Raw genomic sequence first — 19,240 nt, forward strand, 5'->3', positions numbered from 1 at the left:
ATTTTTAGAGGTTTTAGGGCTGTTCTAGGGGCGGTTTTGGACGGTTCCAGGGGCGGTTTTGGAGCGATTTTGGACCATTTTGGGAGGATTTTGGGGCAGTTTAGGTATCGGTGAGGTCGATTTTGGAAGGATTTCGGGTTGAATTTTGGGGAATTTGGGGGTTTTTGGGCCATTTTTAGGGGTTTTTAAGGCGATTTTTGGGGGTTTTAGGGCTGTTCTAGGGGCGGCTTTAGCGGCGTTTTGGACGATTTTGGGGCGGTTTTGGAGCGATTTTGGACCATTTTAAGGGGGGTTTTGAGGGTGGTTTTGAGGCGGTTTAGAGATCGTTGGAGTCCGTTTTGGTTGGAATTTGGTGGATTTTGGGCAATTTTTGGCGGTTTTAGGGGTGATTTTGGGGCATTTTAGGGCGATTTTGTTGCTGTTTTAGGCGGCTCTAAGGGCGATTTCGGGGCTGTTTTGGAGCAGATTTGGGGCAGTTTGAGGCGGATTTTGGGGGGTTTTGGTGCCACTGGACCCGAGGCCGCGCCAGCGCCACCGAATCGTCCAGCATCGGGTCCAGGGCGCAGGCCTGAAAAAACGGGAAAAAATCCCGTGATTTTGGGCAATTTTGGGCGGTTTTTCAGCGATTTTTGGACGTTTTTTGGCTGTTTCAGGGGCTGGTTTTAATCGATTTTGGACCGTTTTAAGGGGGGTTTTGAGGGTTTGAGGGTGGTTTTGAGGCGGTTTAGAGATCGTTGAAGTCGATTTTGGGGTGAATTTGGGGGATTTTGGGCAATTTATGGGCCATTTTTAGAGGTTTCGGGGCTGTTCTAGGGGCGGCTTTAGCGGCGTTTTGGACGATTTCAGGGCGGTTTTGGACGGATTTTGGGGTATTTTAGGGAGGTTTTTGGGGGTTTGAGGGGGGATTTGGCATCACTGGAGTAGATTTTGGAATGATTTCGGTGTGAATTTGCGGGATTTTGGGCCATTTTAGGGCGATTTTGGGGATTTGAGGGTGGTTTAGGAGGGATTTTGGGAGATTTTTGGGGTGAATTTGGTCGATTTTGGGCAATTTTGGGGAGATTTTGGGGGTTTTCAGGGCGAATTTTGGAGGATTTAAGGGACTTTTTTGGCCACATTCTGGATATTTTTGGAACCACAATTTAAGATTGATTTGAGCCAATCCAGAGCTGATTTGGATCAATTTTTACCTCTTTTGGGTCCGTTTTAAGTCCCTGTTTTCAGGTCAATTTTGACATTTTCAGGCCACAATTTCAACATGCTTTGGGAGGAAATTTTGGAATTCTTTGGCCAAATTTTGCTATTTTTAAAGACGGATTCTGGTGCTATTTTGAGTTGAATTTGGGCGGGGAAATTTTGAATTTTTAACGTGATTTTTTTTTTTTGCTTTTTTTGCACCAAATTTCACTCTTTTTTTTTCCCCTAAATTCCGGATTTTTTCGGGTTTTTTTTTTTTTTTTTTAATTTTGGGATTTTTTTTCCCATCTTTTTTTTGGGGGGAAATTTTGGGGTTTTTTTTTTTGGGGAGGGGTCTCTCACCACCAGGTGCACGGGGGGGAGCCCCCCGAGCAGCGAATCCGGGGCCAACAGGGGGGACATGAAGGGGTCCCGGGGGGGTTTTGGGGGAATTTCCCCAAAAATCGCTGGGGGTCCCCCGGTCCGGAGGGGCCGAAATCCTTCAGGGTACCCCAAAAATTTGGGGGGGTCCTCGAGGGGATCTTCAGGGGGGTCCTCGGCTCCGTCCCCGTCCGAGTTTGGGGCTGGTTCTGCAAAAAAATTAAAAAAAAAAAAAAAGGGGGAAGGGGGAGAAAAAATGTAAGGTTTGGGTGAAAATTGCAGAAAAAATGGTCAAAAAGTGACAAAAAATTAAAAAAAAAAAATTTCCCCAAATTGACCCCAATGCTGCTCCAAAAATCGCAGAAATTCACCTCGAAATTCCACAAAAATACCCCCCAAAATGCCACAGAAAAAATCCCAAAATTCCACCCAAAAATCCCTCAGAAAATCGCTCAAAAATCCCAAAATTCCACCCAAAAATCCCTCAGAAAATCCCCCAAAAATCCCAAAATTCCCCCCAAAAATCCCCCAAGAAAATCCCCCAAAAAATCCCAAAATTCCACCCAAAAATCCCTCAGAAAATCGCCCCAAAAAAAACCCCAAAATATTTTCCCAAAAACCCCAAAATTCCTCCATAAATTCTCTTCCAAAATCCCCAAATAATCCCCAAAAAAATCTCCAAAAAATCCAAAAAATTCCCCCCAAAATTCCCCCATTTTTTGGGACCCCTCCCCATTTTCCCTCCCCATTTTTTGGGGTCCCCTCCCCATTTTTTAGGACCCCTCCCCAATTTGTGACCCCTCCCCAATTTGGGGACCCCTCCCCATTTTTTGGGGTCTCCTCCCCGTTTTTGGGACCCCTCCCCATTTTCCCTCCCCATTTTTTGGGACCCCTCGAAATTTGGGACCCCTCCCCATTTTTGGGACCCCTCCCCATTTTTGGACCCCTCCCCATTTTTTGGGACCCCTCCCCGTTTTTTGGGACCCCTCCCCGTTTTTTGGGACCCCTCCCCATTTTTTGGACCCCTCCCCATTTTTTGGACCCCTCCCCATTTTTTGGGACCCCTCCCCATTTTTTGGACCCCTCCCCGTTTTTTGGGACCCCTCCCCGTTTTCTGGGACCCCTCCCCAATTTGGGGACCCCTCCCCATTTTTGGGACCCCTCACCTGTTTTGGGGGGGGGTCTCCCCCTGAGGAGCCCCCCCAGCCAGGCCGCCCCCCCCCGCAGCCCCCTCAGGATCAGCCCCTCCCCCACCGCGGGCCGGGAGGGGGGAGGGGAGCGCGGCCCCTCCCCCAACGTGCCTGCCAAAGGGAAAAAAAAATTTAAAAAATCACCGAAATTGAGCAAAACTGGCGCAAAAATCGGAATAAAATTATCCCAGAATGAGCCCCAGGAATATCCTCAAATTTATCCCAAAATTATCCCAGAATTGTCCCAAAATCAGCCTGAAATATCCCAAAATTGTCCCAGAATTAGCCCAAAATTAGCCCAAATTTAGCCCAAAACTATCCCAGAATTATCCCTAAATCAGCCCCAAAATTATCCCAAAATCAGACCCAAAATTACCAAAAAATTGACCGAAAACCACACCAAAACTGTCCCAGAATTATCCCTAAATAAGCCCCAAAATTACGCAAAATCAGCTCAAAATCGGCCCCAAAATCATCCCAGAATTATCCCCAAATTACCCCAGAATTACCCCAAAATCAGACCCAAAATTACCAAAAAATTGACCGAAAACCGCCCCAAAATTGTCCCAGAATTATCCCTAAATAAGCCCCAAAATTATGCAAAATCAGCTCAAAATCGGCCCCAAAATCACCCCAGAATTATCCCCAAATTACCCCAGAATTACCCCAAAATCAGACCCAAAATTACCAAAAAATTGACTGAAAACCGCCCCAAAATTGTCCCAGAATTACCCCAAAAATCAGACCCCAAATCAGCCCCAAATTTATCCCCAAATTATCTCAAAATCAGCCCCAAAATTGCCCCAAAATCACCCCAGAATTATCCCAAAATCAGCCCAAAATTATCCCAAAATTATCCCAGAATTATCCCAAAATCACCCAAAAATCCGACCTAAATTGAGCCCCAAAATCACCCCAAAATTATCCCAGAATTCTCCCAAAATTATCCCATAATTGTCCCAAAATCAGCCTGAAATGATCCCAAAATTGTCCCAGAATTAGCTCAAATTTAGTCCAAAATTAGCCCAAATTTAGCCCAAAACTATCCCAGAATTATCCCTAAATCAGCCCCAAAATTATCCCAAAATCAGACCCAAAATTACCAAAAAATTGACCGAAAACCACCCCTAAACTGTCCCAGAATTATCCCAAAATCAGCCCCAAAATTACGGAAAATCAGCTCAAAATCAGCCCCAAAATCACCCCAGAATTATCCCAGAATTACCCCAGAATTACCCAAAATCAGACCCAAAATTACCAAAAATTTCCCATTTTCCCCCCATTTTTTCCTCAATGTCCCCGATGTCCCCAATCCCATTTTTCCCATTTTTTCCCATTTTTCCCCCAGTTTTTCCTCACTGTCCCCAACCCCATTTTCCCTCCATATTTTCCCCATTTTTTCTCCATTTTCCACCCAATTTTTTCCCATTTTTTTCCCAATTTTTCCCAGTGTCCCCAATGCCCCCAATGTCCCCAAAATCCCCCAATGTCCTCAATCCCATTTTTTCCCAATTTTTCCCCATTTTTCCCCAATGTCCCCAATCCCATTTCCCCCCCATTTTTCCCCCATATTTTCCCCCATTTTCCCTCCATATTTCCCCGATTTTTCCCCAATTTTTTCCCAATTTTTTCTCAATGTCCCCAATGTCCCCAATGTCCCCAATCCCATTTTTCCCCCATTTTTCCCCCAATGTCCCCAATCCCATTTTTCCCCCCATTTTCCCTCCATATTTTCCCCCATTTTTTCTCCATTTTCTACCCAATTTTTTCCCAATTTTTTCTCAATGTCCCCAATGTCCCCAATGTCCCCAATCCCATTTTTCCCCCATTTTTCCCCCAATGTCCCCAATCCCATTTCCCCCCCCCATTTTCCCTCCATATTTTCCCCCATTTTTTCTCCGTTTTCTACCCAATTTTTTCCCAATTTTTTCTCAATGTCCCCAATGTCCCCAATGTCCCCAATCCCATTTTCCCCCCCCATTTTCCCTCCATATTTTCCCCCATTTTTTCTCCATTTTCTACCCCATTTTTTTCAATTATTTGTCATTGTCCCCAATGTCCCCAATGCCCCCAACGTCCCCAAATCCCCCAATGTCCCCAATCCCATTTCCCCCCCCATTTTTCCCCCCAGTTTTCCCCCGTTTTTCCTCCATATTTCCCCCAATTTTTCCCCAATTTTCCACCCAATTTTTTCCCACTTTTTTCTCAACGTCCCCAAGCGTCCCCGACCTCCCCAATGTCCCCAATGCCCCCAGACCTGCGTAGGCGCCCAGGCACTGGCACAGCACGCCCAGGGGCAGCAGGGGGTCCATGAGCGTCAGCAGCCGCGACGGCGACGCCGCCGCCCGCACCAGCGTCACCGGGTAGGCGGCCACCACGGCCTGGGGCACGCGGACGCCCAGCGCCACCGCCCGCAGGGACACGCCCAGGCACAGGTTGCCGCCGGCGCTGTCCCCGGCCACGCACACGCGCTCCGCCGTCGAGCCTGGGGACGGCCAAAAGGTGTTGGGGACGTTGAGAGAAAATTGGGCGAAAATCGGGGGGGAAAAAATGGGGGGAAAAAATGGGGTAAATGGGATTGGGGGCATTGGGGACATTGGGGAGCTTGGGGACATCGGGGACATTGGGGGGCATTGGGGACAAAATGGCGGAAATTGGAAGAAAATTGGGAAAAAATGGGATTGGGGACATTGGGGACATTGGGGACATTGAGGAGCTTGGGGACATTGGGGACATTGGGGGGCATTGGGGACATTGGGACAAAATGGCGGAAATTGGGCAAAAATTGGGCAAAAATGGGATTGGGGACATTGGGGACATTGAGGACATTGGGGACATTGAGAAAAAATGGGGGAAAATTGGGCAAAAATGGGATTGGGGACATTGGGGACATTGAGAAAAAATGGTGGAAAAATGGGAAAAAATTGAATTGGGGACATTGGAAACAAAATGGCAGAAAATGGGCGAAAATTGGGCAAAAATGGGATTGGGGACATTGGGGACATTGGGGACATTGAGAAAAAATGAAGAAAATTTGGAAAAAATGGGATTGGGGACATTGAGGACATTGGGGGACTTGGAGACATTGGGGACATTGAGGACATTGAAACAAAATGGCGGAAATTGGGGGAAAATTTGGGAAAATTGGGAAAAACTGGGATTGGGGACATTGGGGACGTTGGGGACATTGATGTGATTTGGGGACATTGGGGAAAAATGGGAGGAAAAAGGGAAAAAGGGAAAAAGGGGAAAATTTCATCCCCCTAAAAGCCCCCAAACCCCCTCCCAACACCCCAAATTTTCCCAAAATCCCCCAAATTTTCCCAAAACTCGCCCAAATTTTCCCCAAACCCCCCGAATTTCCCCCAAATCACACACCCAGCATGCGGCAGTGCCTCAGTGCCCAGCAGTAGGCGTAGAAGCATTCCCAAAAATCCATTGAAATCCAAATTTAACCCCATTTCACCCCCCAAAACCCCCCATAATTCCCCCAAATTTTCCCCAAAAAGCCCCGAATTTCCCCCAAATGACGCACCCAGCATGCGGCAGTGCCTCAGTGCCCAGCAGTAGGCGTAGAAGCACTCCCAAAAATCCATTGAAATCCAAATTTAACCCCATTTCACCCCCCAAAACCCCCCATAATTCCCCCAAATTTTCCCAAAAATCCCCAAATTTTCCCAAAATCCCCCGAATTTCCCCCAAATCACACACCCAGCATGCGGCAGTGCCTCAGTGCCCAGCAGTAGGCGTAGAAACCCTCCCAAAAATCCATTGAAATCCAAATTTAACCCCATTTCACCCCCCAAAAACCCCTAAAACTCCCCCAAATTTCCCCAAAAATCCCCAAATTTTCCCAAAATCCCCCGAATTTCCCCCAAATCACACACCCAGCATCCTGCAGTGCCTGAGTGCCCAGCAGTAGGCGTAGAAGCATTCCCAAAAATCCATTGAAATCCAAATTTAACCCCATTTCACCCCCCAAAACCCCCCCCAAGTGGCCCAAAAACCCCCAAAAATCCCCAAATTTTCCCAAAACTCCCCAAATTTCACCCACCCAGCATGCGGCAGTGCCTGAGGGCCCAGCAGTAGGCGTAGAAGCACTCCCAAAAATCCATTGAAATTCAAATTTAACCCCATTTCACCCCCCAAAACCCCCCCCAAGTGGCCCAAAAACCCCCAAAAATCCCCAAATTTTCCCAAAACTCCCCAAATTTCACCCACCCAGCATGCGGCAGTGCCTGAGGGCCCAGCAGTAGGCGTAGAAGCACTCCTCCAGGGCGCGGGGGAACGGCGCCTCGGGGGCCAGCGCGTAATCCACCGAGAGGATGGGGGCGCCCAGGTCGCGCGCCCAGCGCCGCAGGTACGGCTCGTGCGAGCGCGACGTCTGCGCCACGAAGCCGCCGCCGTGGAAGTGCAGCAGCAGCCCCGGGCTGGGCGGCAGGGGCGGCCCCCGGCGCCAGGGAAATCCGGAGGGGGCCCAGGGACCCCCGTCCTGCCGGGTCAGGGCGCTCAGGGCGGCCGAGTCCTAAAAAAAAAAGCAAAAAAATCGGAGAAATTAGCAAAAGTCTGCGTTAAATTGAGCCAAAATCCACCCAGAGTTTGGCAAAAATTGACCCGAGATTCATCCAAAACCTGGCAAAAGATTCGCACAAAATTTAACTAAGTTTGCCCAAATTCGTCGAAAATTCACTCAGAAGTCTCCTAAAATTCGCACAAAATTCGCACAAATTTACTCATAATTTGCACAAAGCTCACCCAAGATTCACCCCAAATCCACCGAAAATTCACAGAAAATTCTCCTCAAAATTCACCCCAAAAATTCATCCAAAATTCACCCAAATCTGCCCAAATTCTCTCACGATTTGCATCAATTTTGGCAGAATTTTGGGTGAATTTTGGGTGAATTTTGGGTGAATTTTGGGTGAATTTTGAGCCCAGGTCTGCGCCACGAAGCCGCCGCCGTGGAAGTGCAGCAGCAGCCCCGGGCTGGGCGGCAGGGGCGGCCCCCGGCGCCAGGGAAATCCGGAGGGGGCCCAGGGACCCCCGTCCTGCCGGGTCAGGGCGCTCAGGGCGGCCGAGTCCTGGAAAAATGGGAAAAAAAAGCAAAAAAATTGGTGAAAAAATGGTTGAAATCGGCCCAGAAATGGCGTTAAATTGAGCCAAAATCCACCCAGAGTTCGGCAAAAATTGACCCAAAATTTGCATGAAATTCGCTCAAAATGCACCCAGAATTCAGCCAAACGTGGCTCAAAAATTGCACGAAATTTGGCAAAAATTCGCACAAATTTACTCAGAATTTGCACAAAGTTCGCCCAAGATTCACCCCAAATCCACCGAAAATTCACAGAAAATTCACCCAAAAACTCATCAAAAATTCACCCCAAATTCACATGAAAGGCATCAAAAATTCACCTAAAACCCACCCAAAATTCACCCAAAATTCATCCCAAAATTCACCCAAATCTGCCCAAATTCTCTCACGATTTGCATCAATTTTGGGTGAATTTTGGGTGAATTTTGGGTGAATTTTGGGTGAATTTTGGGTGAATTTTGGGGTGACTTTGGGTGAATTTTGACCCCAGGTCCTGCCGGGTCAGGGCTCTCAGGGCGGCCGAGTCCTGGAAAAATGGGAAAAAAGCAAAAAAAAATTGGTGAAGAAATGGTTGAAATTGGCCCAGAAATGGCGTTAAATTGATGCCACAGGAGAGCAGTCAAATGTCAAAAAAATTCAATTTATAACCCCAAAAATGCCATTTTTAACCCCCAAAACCCCCTCAAATCTGCTCCAAACTTCCCGAAATTTTCCCAAATTTTCCCGAATTTCCGGAATTTTCCGGAATTTTCTGGAACTCTCACCTGTCCCTCCCTGATGTGACAGGAGAGCAGTCTCAGGTTGAGGGGAGCGGAACCCAAACATCCCAAAGAAACCCCAAAAAATCCCCAAATAAATCTGAATAAATCCCCAAAAGTCACCAAAAATAATCCTGAAAAAATCCTGAAAAATTCCCCAAAACTTCCCCGGAAAATCCTGAAAAAATCCCCAAAAAATCTTGAAAAAAATCCCCCAAAAATTCTGAAAAAATTCTGAAAAAAATCTGAAAAAAAATCTGAAAAAAAATTCTGAAAAAAAATCTGAAAAAATCCCCAAAAAATCCCCAAAAAATCCTGAACATCTGACTGCAAAATAGAGGGAAAATCTGCCCCAAAATAGGCAGAAAATTCAATTTACAACCCCAAAAATGCCATTTTTAAGCCCCTAAACCCCCTCAAACCTGCTCCAAACTTACCGAAATTTTCCCAATTTTTCCCAAATTTCCGGAATTTTCCGGAGCTCTCACCTGTCCCTCCCGGATGTGATAGGAGAGCAGTCTGAGGTTGAGGTTGGCGGGTCCCAGGTGCGCCCGGGGGGGGGCGATGCTGACGCTCCGCGTGGGGTCCTTGGCCAGGGGCAGCTCCAGGGGCTCGGGGGGCACGGCCAGGGCCCGGCACAGCCCCACCTGCACCGACGTCAGCGACGCCACCGACTGCAGAAACAGCAAAAAATAAAATAAACTGCAAAATCCCTAAATATTCCCCCAAAAACCCCCAAGGTTCTGCGAGAAACGGTGAAAAAATGGCGAAAAAAGGTGAAAAAACGGCCAAAAACCGTGGGGAAATGGGCTCAAAATGCATCAAAAATTGAAAAAGAAAAGGGATTTGGGAACCCGAAAATCCTGAAAAAATCCCCCCAAAAATTCCCAATTTTTCGCCAAAAAGAGTCCAAAAAAATCCCAAAATTCACCCAAAAATTCCCAAAATTTGGGGGAATTTTGGGGATTTTGGGGGGGATTTTTTGGGGATTTTTTTGGGTTTTTTTGGGGGATTTTTTTGGGTTTATTTGGGGATTTTTTGGGATTTTTGGGGATGTTTTGGGGATTTTTTGGGGATTTTCAGGTGTAGATTTTGGGGTTTTTTGGGGTTTTCATGTGGGGTTTTTGGGTTTTTTGGGGGATTTTCAAGTGACATTTTCGGGGGATTTTTGGGATCCAATCATTTTTGGGGGTTGGGATTTTTTTGGGTTTTTTTGGGGGATTGTTGAGGGATTTTTTGGTTTTTTTGGGGGGATTTTTTGGGGATTTTTTGGGGTTTTTTAGGGATTTTTTTGGGATTTTTTGGGGATTTTTGGGGGGTTTTTTTTGGGATTTTTTGGGGATTTTTGGGATTTTTTTGGGGATTTTTTTTGCTTTTTTGGGGGTTTTTTGGGGGGTTTTTCATGTGGGATTTTTGGGTTTTTTTGGGGGGTTTCATGTCGGGTTTTTGGGATTTTTGTGGGGTTTTTTGGGGGCTTTTTGGGGCTTTCAGCTGGGATTTTGGGGTTTTTTGGGGTTTCCAAGTGGAATTTTCAGGATTTTGGGGGCTTTTGGGGGGATTTTTTGGGGGATTTTTGGGGGAATTTTTTGGGCTTTTTTGGGGGTTTTTTAAAGGGGTTTTTCATGTGGGATTTTTGGTTTTTTTCAGGGTTTTCAAGTGAGATTTTTTGGGGGATTTTTGGGATCCAAACATTTTTGGAGGTTGGGGTTTTTTTCGGGGGATTTTTTTGGGGATTTTTTGGGGATTTTTTTGGGGGGATTTTCAGGTGTGGATTTTGGGGTTTTTTGGGGTTTCCAAGTGGAATTTTCAGGATTTTTTGATTTTTTGGGGTTTCCAAGTGGGATTTTCAGGATTTTGGGGTTTTTTGGGGTTTCCAAGTGGAATTTTCAGGATTTTTTTATTTTTTGGGGTTTCCAAGTGGGATTTTCAGGATTTTGGGGTTTTTTGGGGTTCTTACGGCCAGCAGCTCGGTCTCGGTGAGGTTCCAGAAGCTCTTCCAGAAATGCACGTCCAAGTTCTGGGTCAGGCGCTCGAACTCGGCCCCGCGCAGCTCCGGGTCCAGCGCGAATTTCCCGCTGGTGAAAAGCGACCCCGCCGCCACCCCTGGCCCCCAAAAGCGACAAAAGCACCCCAAAATCAGCTCCGGGATACGAAAAACATCAAATTCACAAAAAAATCCCCAAAATTTTACACAAAAAACCCCCAAAATTCACCCCAAAAACCCCCAAAACCATCACAAAATCCACCCAGAGACGCCCAAAATACCCCAAAATCCACCCCAAAATCCCCCAAATTACCCCAAAATCCACCCCAAAAGCCCCAAAATCGGACCCCAGAAAACCCAAAATAAGAAAAAAAAAATCCCAAAATTTCACCCCAAAAAACCCCAAAATTCGTCCAAGAAAAAACCCAAAAAAATCGACCCCAAAATCCACCCCAAAAAAATCCCCCAAATCACCCCAAAATCAGCTCCGAGATATGAAAAACATCAAATCCACAAAAAAATCCATGAGAAAACTCCCCAAAGAACCCCAAAATTCACCCAAAACCCCCCAAAAATTCACCCAAAAACCCCAAAATTCCAACCAAAACAAAAACCTCCAAAAATTCACAAATTCCTCCAAAAGATCACAAAACCTCCCCAAATTTCCCCCAAAATCGAACCAAAAATCTGCATAAAACCCCCAAAATCAACCCAAAATCGACCCAAAATTCCCCAAAATCGACCCAAAATTCCCCAAAATCCACCAAAATCGACCCAAAATTCCCCAAAATTGACCCAAAATCCCCCAAAATCGACCCAAAATTCCCCAAACCCCCAAAATTGGCCCAAAAACCCTCAAAAAAACCCCCCCAAAATCCACCTAAAATTCCCTCAAAATTGCGCAAGAATCGCTCAAAATTTGCCCAAATTTGCCCAAATTTTCCCGAATTTGCCCCATTTTTGGTGTCTCACCGAGGCCGGGCTCGCGGCTGCCGTAATTCTCGCCGAAGGACACGAGGCCGATGGCCAACGTCTGCAGGAACGGCCGCAGCGACGGCACGAACTGCGGACAGTGGACAGCGGTGGTCAGTGATGGTCATCAATGGTCAGTGATGGTCATCAATGGTCAGTGATGGTCAGTGATGGTCATCAATGGTCATCAGTGGTCAATGGTGGTCATCAATGGTCAGTGATGGTCATTGATGGCCAACGTCTGCAGGAACGGCCGCAGCGACGGCACGAACTGCGGACAATGGACAGCGGTGGTCAGTGATGGTCATCAATGGTCATCAATGGTCATCAGGGGTCAATGGTGGTCATCAATGGTCAGTGATGGTCATCAGTGGTCATCAGTGGTCAGTGATGGTCATCAATGGTCAGTGATGGTCATCAATGGTCATCAATGGTCATCCATGGTCAGCGATGGTCATCAATGGTCAGTGATGGTCATCAATGGTCATCAATGGTCATCAATGGTCAGCGATGGTCAGTGATGGTCATTGATGGCCAACGTCTGCAGGAACGGCCGCAGCGACGGCACAAACTGCGGAACGCGACAACGTCACGGCGAGGGTCAACCCGTGGTCAACCCAACCCATGGTCAACCCAACCCGTGGTCAACCAAGACCAACCAATGGTCAACGAGGCCAAGATTGGTCAACCATTGGTCAACCAAGCCAAGACTGGCCGACCAACGGTCAATAAAGTCGAGATGGGCCAACCAACGGTGAACAAAGACCAACCAATGGCCAGTGAGGTCAAGGTCAAGCCAATGGTCAAGGCAAAACCAAGCAATGGTCAACCAAACCAAGACTGGCCAAACGATGGTCAACCAAGCCAAGACCAAGCAACCAATGGTCAATGAGACCAAGACCAACCAACCAATGGTCAATGAAGACCAACCAAGCCATCAATGGTCAATGAAGATCAATAAAGCCAAGACCAACCAACCAATGGTCAACCATGGAAAGACCAAGCCATCAATGGTCAACGGAACCAAGACCAACCAACCCAACCATCCCAAACCTTCTAAGAACGTCCAGAAACTCCATAAAACCTCCAAAAATCCCCAAAAATCCCAAAAAAAACCCCAAAAAAATCCCAAAGTTCCTCCAAGGTTCCTCAAAAGAGCCCAAAAGAACCAATGGTCAATGGAGCGAAGAGCAACCAACCAATGGGCAATGGAGACCAACCAAGGCACGACCAACCAACCCAACCATCCCAAACCTTCCGAGAACTTCCACAAACTCCATAAAACCTCCAGAAAACCTCTAAAAAACATTAAAAAAATTCCAGAAGAACCCAAAAAACCCCAAAGTTCCTCCAAGGTTCCTCACCTGGAAGCCCAAGCACCTCCCGTAGAAGCAGCCGTTGGGCATCGTCACCACCAATGGTCAACCAAGAAAAGAGCAACCAACCAATGGCGACCAACCAAGGCATGACCAACCAACCCAACCATCCCAAACCTTCCGAGAACCTCCAGAAACTCCATAAAACCTCAAAAAATCCCAGAAAAATCCCAAAAAATGTCAAAAGAACCGAGAAGAACCCAAAACTTGGGATGTTCCTCGCCTGGAAGCCCAAGCACCTCCCGTAGAAGCAGCCGTTGGGCATCGTGGGCAATGGAGACCAACCAAGTCAAGATCAACCAACCAATGGTCAACTCAACCCATGGTCAACACCAAACCAACTAAACCAAGACCAATGGTCAACAAAGACCAACCAAGCCAAGAGCAACCAACCAATGCTCAATGGAGTCAAGAACGACCAACCAATGGTCAACCAAGAAAAGAGCAACCAACCAATGAAGACCAACCAAAGCATGACCAACCAACCCAACGATCCCAAACCTTCCGAGAACTTCCCGAAACTCCACAAAACCTCCAAAAACTCCAAAAAACACCCGAGAAGAACCCGAGAAAAGTTGACGTTCCTCACCTGGAAGCCCAAGCACCTCCCGTAGAAGCAGCCGTTGGGCATCGTGGGCAATGGAGCCAAGAGCGACCAACCAATGGCCAATGAAGGTCAACCAATGACCATCAATGGGCAATGAAGGTCAAGCAAGCCAAGAGCAACCAACCAATGGAGACCAACCAAACCAAGACCAACCAACCCAACCATCCCAAACCTTCCGAGAACCTCCCGAAACTCCATAAAACCTCCAAAGAACCCAAAAAAACCCCAAAAAACCCCCAAAAAACCCCAAAGTTCCTCCAAGGTTCCTCACCTGGAAGCCCAAGCACCTCCCGTAGAAGCAGCCGTTGTGCATCGTGCTGAACTCCCGCAGCACCACCTCGCTGATCCCTTCCTCCTCCTCCTCCTCCTCCTCCTCCTCCTCCTCCTCCTCCTCACCCTCCTGGTCCCTCCTGACCTTCTGGCCGTCGGGGAACAGGCGCCCGTCCCGGGACACCTCGGCCATCCTGACGGCCAGCACGGCCAGGGCCCGCAGCTGCGCCAGCGCCGCGGCCACGGCCTCCAGCTCGGCGGCGCTGGCGCCGGCGCGGAAGAAGAGGCTGCGGCGCCGCGCGGCCACGAGGCGGCAGCGCTCCACGGCGCGCTCCAGGCACAGCCGCGCCACCTCCGCCAGGCTCCGGTAGCCGTTGCCCGGCGTCGACGCGTCCAGGTCGAAGTTCGGGGCGATCTGGGCCAGGCGGGCCAGGGCGGGGCCCAGGTGGCGGCCGTGGTGCAGGAGGGAGGAGAAGGCGGCGGCGAGGCGGCGGCAGGGGGCGGAAACCGGGGCGGGAACGGGGGCGGGAACGGCAACGCCGGGAATGGAGGAGATGGAGGAAACGGCGCCGGAAATGGCGGAACCGGAAACGCCGGGAATGGAGGAAACGGCGGAACCGGAAACGGAACCGGAAGCGCCGGGAATGGAGGAAACGGCGGAACCGGAAACGGAACCGGAAGCGCCGGGAATGGAGGAAACGGCGGAACCGGAAATGGAACCGGAAGCGCCGGGAATGGAGGAAATGGCGGAACCGGAAACGCCGGGAGTTGAGGAAATGGCGGAAACGGCACCGGAAATGGCGGAACCGGAAACGCCAGAAATGGCGGAACCGGAAACGTCGGGAATGGAGGAAATGGCGGAACCGGAAATGGAACCGGAAACGCCGGGACTGGCAGGGAGGGAACCGGAAGTGGCGGAATTGGGGTCTGGGGGACTTTGGGGCTGTTTGGGGCTGGCGGGGGGAGGGGAGAAGAAGTTGAGGTTGTCCCTGGCCAAGAGCTGGAGGGACTGGAGGAGGTCCATGGCCGGGGATGGCGTTACTGGTTTGTACTGGTTTGTACTGGGAGGGACTGGGAGGGGCTAAAAGGGGATTTGGGGGGGACTGGTTTGTACTGGTTTGTACTGGGAGGGCACTGGGAGGGGGTTTGGGGTTACTGGGATGGACTGGGAGGGGTTAAAGAGGGAATTGGGGTTACTGGTTTGTACTGGGAGGGACTGGGAGGGGATTGGGAGGGACTGGGAGGGGGTTTGGGGTTACTGGTTTATACTGGTTTGTACTGGGATGGACTGGGATGGAGTGGTTTGTACTGGGAGGGACTGGGAGGGAACTGGGAGGGGTTAAAGAGGGAACTGGGAGGGGTTACTGGTTTGTACTGGGAGGGCACTGGGATATACTGGGAGCAAACTGGGAGGGACTGGGATGGAGTGGGAGCAAACTGGGAGGGGGTTTGGGGTTACTGGTTTGTACTGGGATATACTGGGAGGGACTGGGAGGGGAATGGGAGGGAACTGGGAGGGGATTTGGGGTTACTGGTTTATACTGGTTTGTACTGGGAGGGACTGGGAGGGGTTAAAGAGGGAATTGGGGTTACTGGTTTGTACTGGGAGGGCACTGGGAGGGGGTTTGGGGTTACTGGGAGGGACTGGGATGGACTGGGAAAGGGTTAAAGGGGGATTTGGGGGTTACTGGTTTGTACTGGTTTGTACTGGGAGGGACTGGGAGGGACTGGGAAGAGGTTTGATGTTACTGGTTTGTACTGGGATAAACTGGGAGGGACTGGGAGGGGAACGGGAGGGAACTGGGAGGGGGTTTGGGGTTACTGGTTTGTACTGGTTTGTACTGGGAGGAGATTGGGATGGACTGGGAGGGAACTGGGAGGGGGTTTGGGGTTACTGGGATGGACTGGGAGGGACTGGGATAAACTGGGAGGGAACTGGGAGGAGTTAAAGAGGGAATTGGGGTTACTGGTTTATACTGGGAGCGACTGGGAGGGACTGGTTTATACTGGGAGGGACTGGGATATACTGGGAGCAAACTGGGAGGGACTGGGAGGGGATTGGGGGGAACTGGGAGGGGGTTTGGGGTTACTGGTTTGTACTGGGATGGACTGGGATGGACCGGGAAGGGTTAAAAGGGGGTTTGGGGGTTACTGGTTTGTACTGGGATGGACTGGGATGGACCGGGAAGGGTTAAAAGGGGGTTTGGGGGTTACTGGTTTGTACTGGTTTATACTGGGAGGGGGTTCGGGGTTACTGGGAGGGGATTGGGATAAACTGGGAGGGTCCTGGGGGGTCCCGGAAGGTCCAAACTGGTCCAAACTGGTCCAAACTGGGATCCACTGGGAGGGTCCCCGGAGGTCACTGGAGGTCACCGGGCTGAACTGGTCCAAACTGGGATGAACTGGGAGGGTCCTGGAAGGTCCAAACTGGTCCAAACTGGTCCGAACTGGTCCGAACTGGTCCAAACTGGTTCAAACTGGTCCTGGGGAGGTTCCAAACTGGTTGCCAAACTGGTCCTGGGGGGGTCCTGGAAGGTCCAAACTGGTCCTGGAGAGGTTCCAAACTGGTCCAAACTGGTCCAAACTGGTCCAAACTGGTCCAAACTGGTCCAAACTGGTCCAAACTGGTCCGAACTGGTTCAAACTGGTTCAAACTGGTCCGGGGGGGGTTCCAAACTGGGATGAACTGGTCCTGGAAGGTCCAAACTGGTCCAAACTGGTCCTGGGGGGGTCCTGGAAGGTCCTGGAAGGTCCAAACTGGTTCAAACTGGTCCAAACTGGTCCTGGGGGGGTCCTGGAAGGTCCAAACTGGTTCAAACTGGTCCAAACTGGTCCTGGGAGGTCCTGGAAGGTCCAAACTGATCCTGGAGAGGTTCCAAACTGGGATGAACTGGTCCAAACTGGTCCTGGGGGGTTTCAAACCGGTCCAAACTGGTTGGAACTGGTCCAAACTGGTTCAAACTGGTCCTGGCGGGGTTCCAAACTGGTCCAAACTGGTCCTAGAAGGTCCAAACTGGTTCAAACTGGTCCTGAACTGGTCCTGGGGGGTTCCAAACTGGTCCAAACTGGTTTAAACTGGTCCTGGGGGGTCCTGGAAGGTCCGAACTGGTCCTGGAGAGGTTCCAAACTGGGATGAACCGGTCCAAACTGGTCCAAACTGGTCCTGGGGGGGTCCTGGAAGGTCCAAACTGGTTCAAACTGGTTTAAACTGGTCCTGGGAGGTCCTGGAAGGTCCAAACTGATCCTGGAGAGGTTCCAAACTGGTCCTGGGGAGGTTCCAAACTGGGATGAACTGGTCCTGGAAGGTCCAAACTGGTCCGAACTGGTTCAAACTGGTCCGGGGGGGGTTCCAAACTGGGATGAACTGGTCCTGGAAGGTCCAAACTGGTCCAAACTGGTCGGGACTGGGAGCTCCGGGTCCCTCCGGGTCCCTCCGGTCCCGAGCTGGGGGTGGGGGAGGGGCGGGGGGGAGGGGCGTGGCCTGGGGCCCCTCCCCCACCCTGGGGAACAGCCCGGGGGGGGGGGGGGGGGAGGGAACTCAAAATGTGCCAAAAACGTTTTCAAAAGCCCCCAAAAAAATCACAAAAAAACTCCAAATGCACCCCAAAAATCCCGAAAAATCCTCCAGATATTCGTCCCGAATTCACCCCAAAATATCCCCCCCCCAAAAATCACAAAATCTCCCCAAAATCCCCCCCAAAAACCCCCCAAAACATCCCCCCAAATCCCCTCGAAAATCCCCTAAAAATCCCCCAAAATCCCCTAAAAATCCCCCCAAAAATCCCCCCAAAATTCTCAAAAAAAATCCCAAAATCCCCCATTAAAATTCCCCCAAAAATCCCCGAAAAATCCCCCCAAAATTCTCAAAAAATCCCCCAAAAATTCTCAAAAAAATCCCAAAATCCCCCATTAAAATTCCCCAAAAATCCCCCAAAAATTCTCAAAAAAAATCCCAAAATCCCCCCCAAAAATCCACCAAAAATCCCCTCGAAAATCCCCTAAAAATCCCCCAAAATCCCCTAAAAATCCCCCCCAAAATCCCCCCAAAATTCTCAAAAAAAATCCCAAAATCCCCCATTAAAATTCCCCCAAAAAATCCCCCAAAAATCCCCTCAAAAATCCCCCAAAAATTCTCAAAAAATCCCAAAATCCCCCATTAAAATTCCCCAAAAACCCCCCAAAAATTCTCAAAAAAAAATCCCAAAATCCCCCCAAAAATCCCCCAAAAATCCCCTAAAAATTCCCCCAAAAAATTCTCAAAAAATCCCTCCAAAAATCCCCCAAAAATTCTCAAAAAAATCCCAAATCCCCTAAAAATTCCCAAAAATTCTCAAAAAATCCCCCCAAAAAAACCCCCAAAAATCCCCCTAAAAATCCCCCCCAAAAATTCTCCAAAAAATCCCAAAATCCCCCCAAAAAAAATCCCCCAAAAATTAAAAAAAAAACCCAAAAAATCCCAACCCCCCCCCCTCCCCAATTCCCCTCCCCCCCCCATTTTTTCGGGGCTGGGTGGGGGAGGGGCCGGGGGTGGGGGAGGGGCCGGGGGTGGGGGGAGGGGGTTTGGGCCCAGTTTGGGATTTTGGGGTCCCGGGGGCAGCGAAAGTTGGGAAAGAGGCAAAAATAAAAAAAAATTGGCGGGAAATTGGGGGCAGAGGGGAGGGGGGAGGGGCGGGGGTGGGGGAGGGGCGGGGGGGGCAAAGGGAACCGCGACGGGGGGGGGAGGGGAGGGGGGGGAGGGGAAATTTGGGGGCTTTTGGGGGCATTTGTGGGGATTTTTGATGGAATTTTTGGGGAATTTTGGGGGGGTTTTGGGGATTTTTGAGGGGAATTTTGGGGATTTTTGAGGGAATTTTTGGGATTTTTTTGGGGTTTTTGGGGATTTTTGAGGGAATTTTTGGGGATTTTTTGGGGTTTTTGGGGATTTTTGAGGGAATTTTTTGGCTTTATTTTTTTTTTTGGAGTTTTGGGGGGGATTTTGAGGGGGGTTTGGGGGATTTTTTGAGGGTTTGTTTGGGGATTTTTGGGGGAAATTTTTTGGGATTTTTTGGGGTTTTTTGGGGATTTTTGAGGGAATTTTTTGGGATTTTTTTGTGTTTTGGGGGATTTTTTCGGGGGGGATTTTTTTGGATTTTTTGGGAATTTTTGGGAATTTTTTTGAGTTTTAGGGGGGGGGATTTTGAGGGGGTTTTGGGGAGAATTTTTGGGGATTTTTTTAGATTTTTGGGGGAATTTTTGGGATTTTTTGGGGTTTTTTGGGGGGAATTTTTGGGGATTTTTTGGTGTTTTGGGGGAATTTTTCGGGGGGATTTTTTAGGGGGATTTTTGGGGATTTTTTTGGCTTTTTTTTTTTGGAGTTTTGGGGGAGGATTTTGAGGGGGGGTTGGGGATTTTTTGAGGGATTTTTTGGGTTTTTTTGGGAATTTTTTGGGATTTT

The 19,240-nt window shown here is 49.3% G+C and overlaps 1 protein-coding gene across 1 annotated transcript; it reads right to left on the bottom strand.

Annotated features, from left to right (window-relative positions):
* Positions 1-22: 22 nt before the first annotated feature.
* Positions 23-17,215, bottom strand: LIPE (lipase E, hormone sensitive type). The gene is made up of 11 exons (XM_059491447.1): positions 16,452-17,215; positions 13,952-16,410; positions 13,808-13,894; positions 11,554-11,644; positions 10,555-10,700; positions 9,086-9,271; positions 6,969-7,272; positions 5,005-5,232; positions 2,724-2,858; positions 1,540-1,766; positions 23-568 (listed from the first exon to the last, which is right to left on the bottom strand). Exons 2-11 carry the CDS (start codon positions 14,828-14,830, stop codon positions 434-436), a joined length of 2,418 nt encoding a protein of 805 aa, XP_059347430.1. The 5' UTR covers positions 14,831-16,410; positions 16,452-17,215; the 3' UTR covers positions 23-433.
* Between the last annotated feature and the right edge of the window lie 2,025 nt (positions 17,216-19,240).

Source organism: Ammospiza nelsoni, chromosome 34, assembly GCF_027579445.1.
Source record: "Ammospiza nelsoni isolate bAmmNel1 chromosome 34, bAmmNel1.pri, whole genome shotgun sequence".
Classification (NCBI taxonomy): domain Eukaryota; kingdom Metazoa; phylum Chordata; class Aves; order Passeriformes; family Passerellidae; genus Ammospiza; species Ammospiza nelsoni.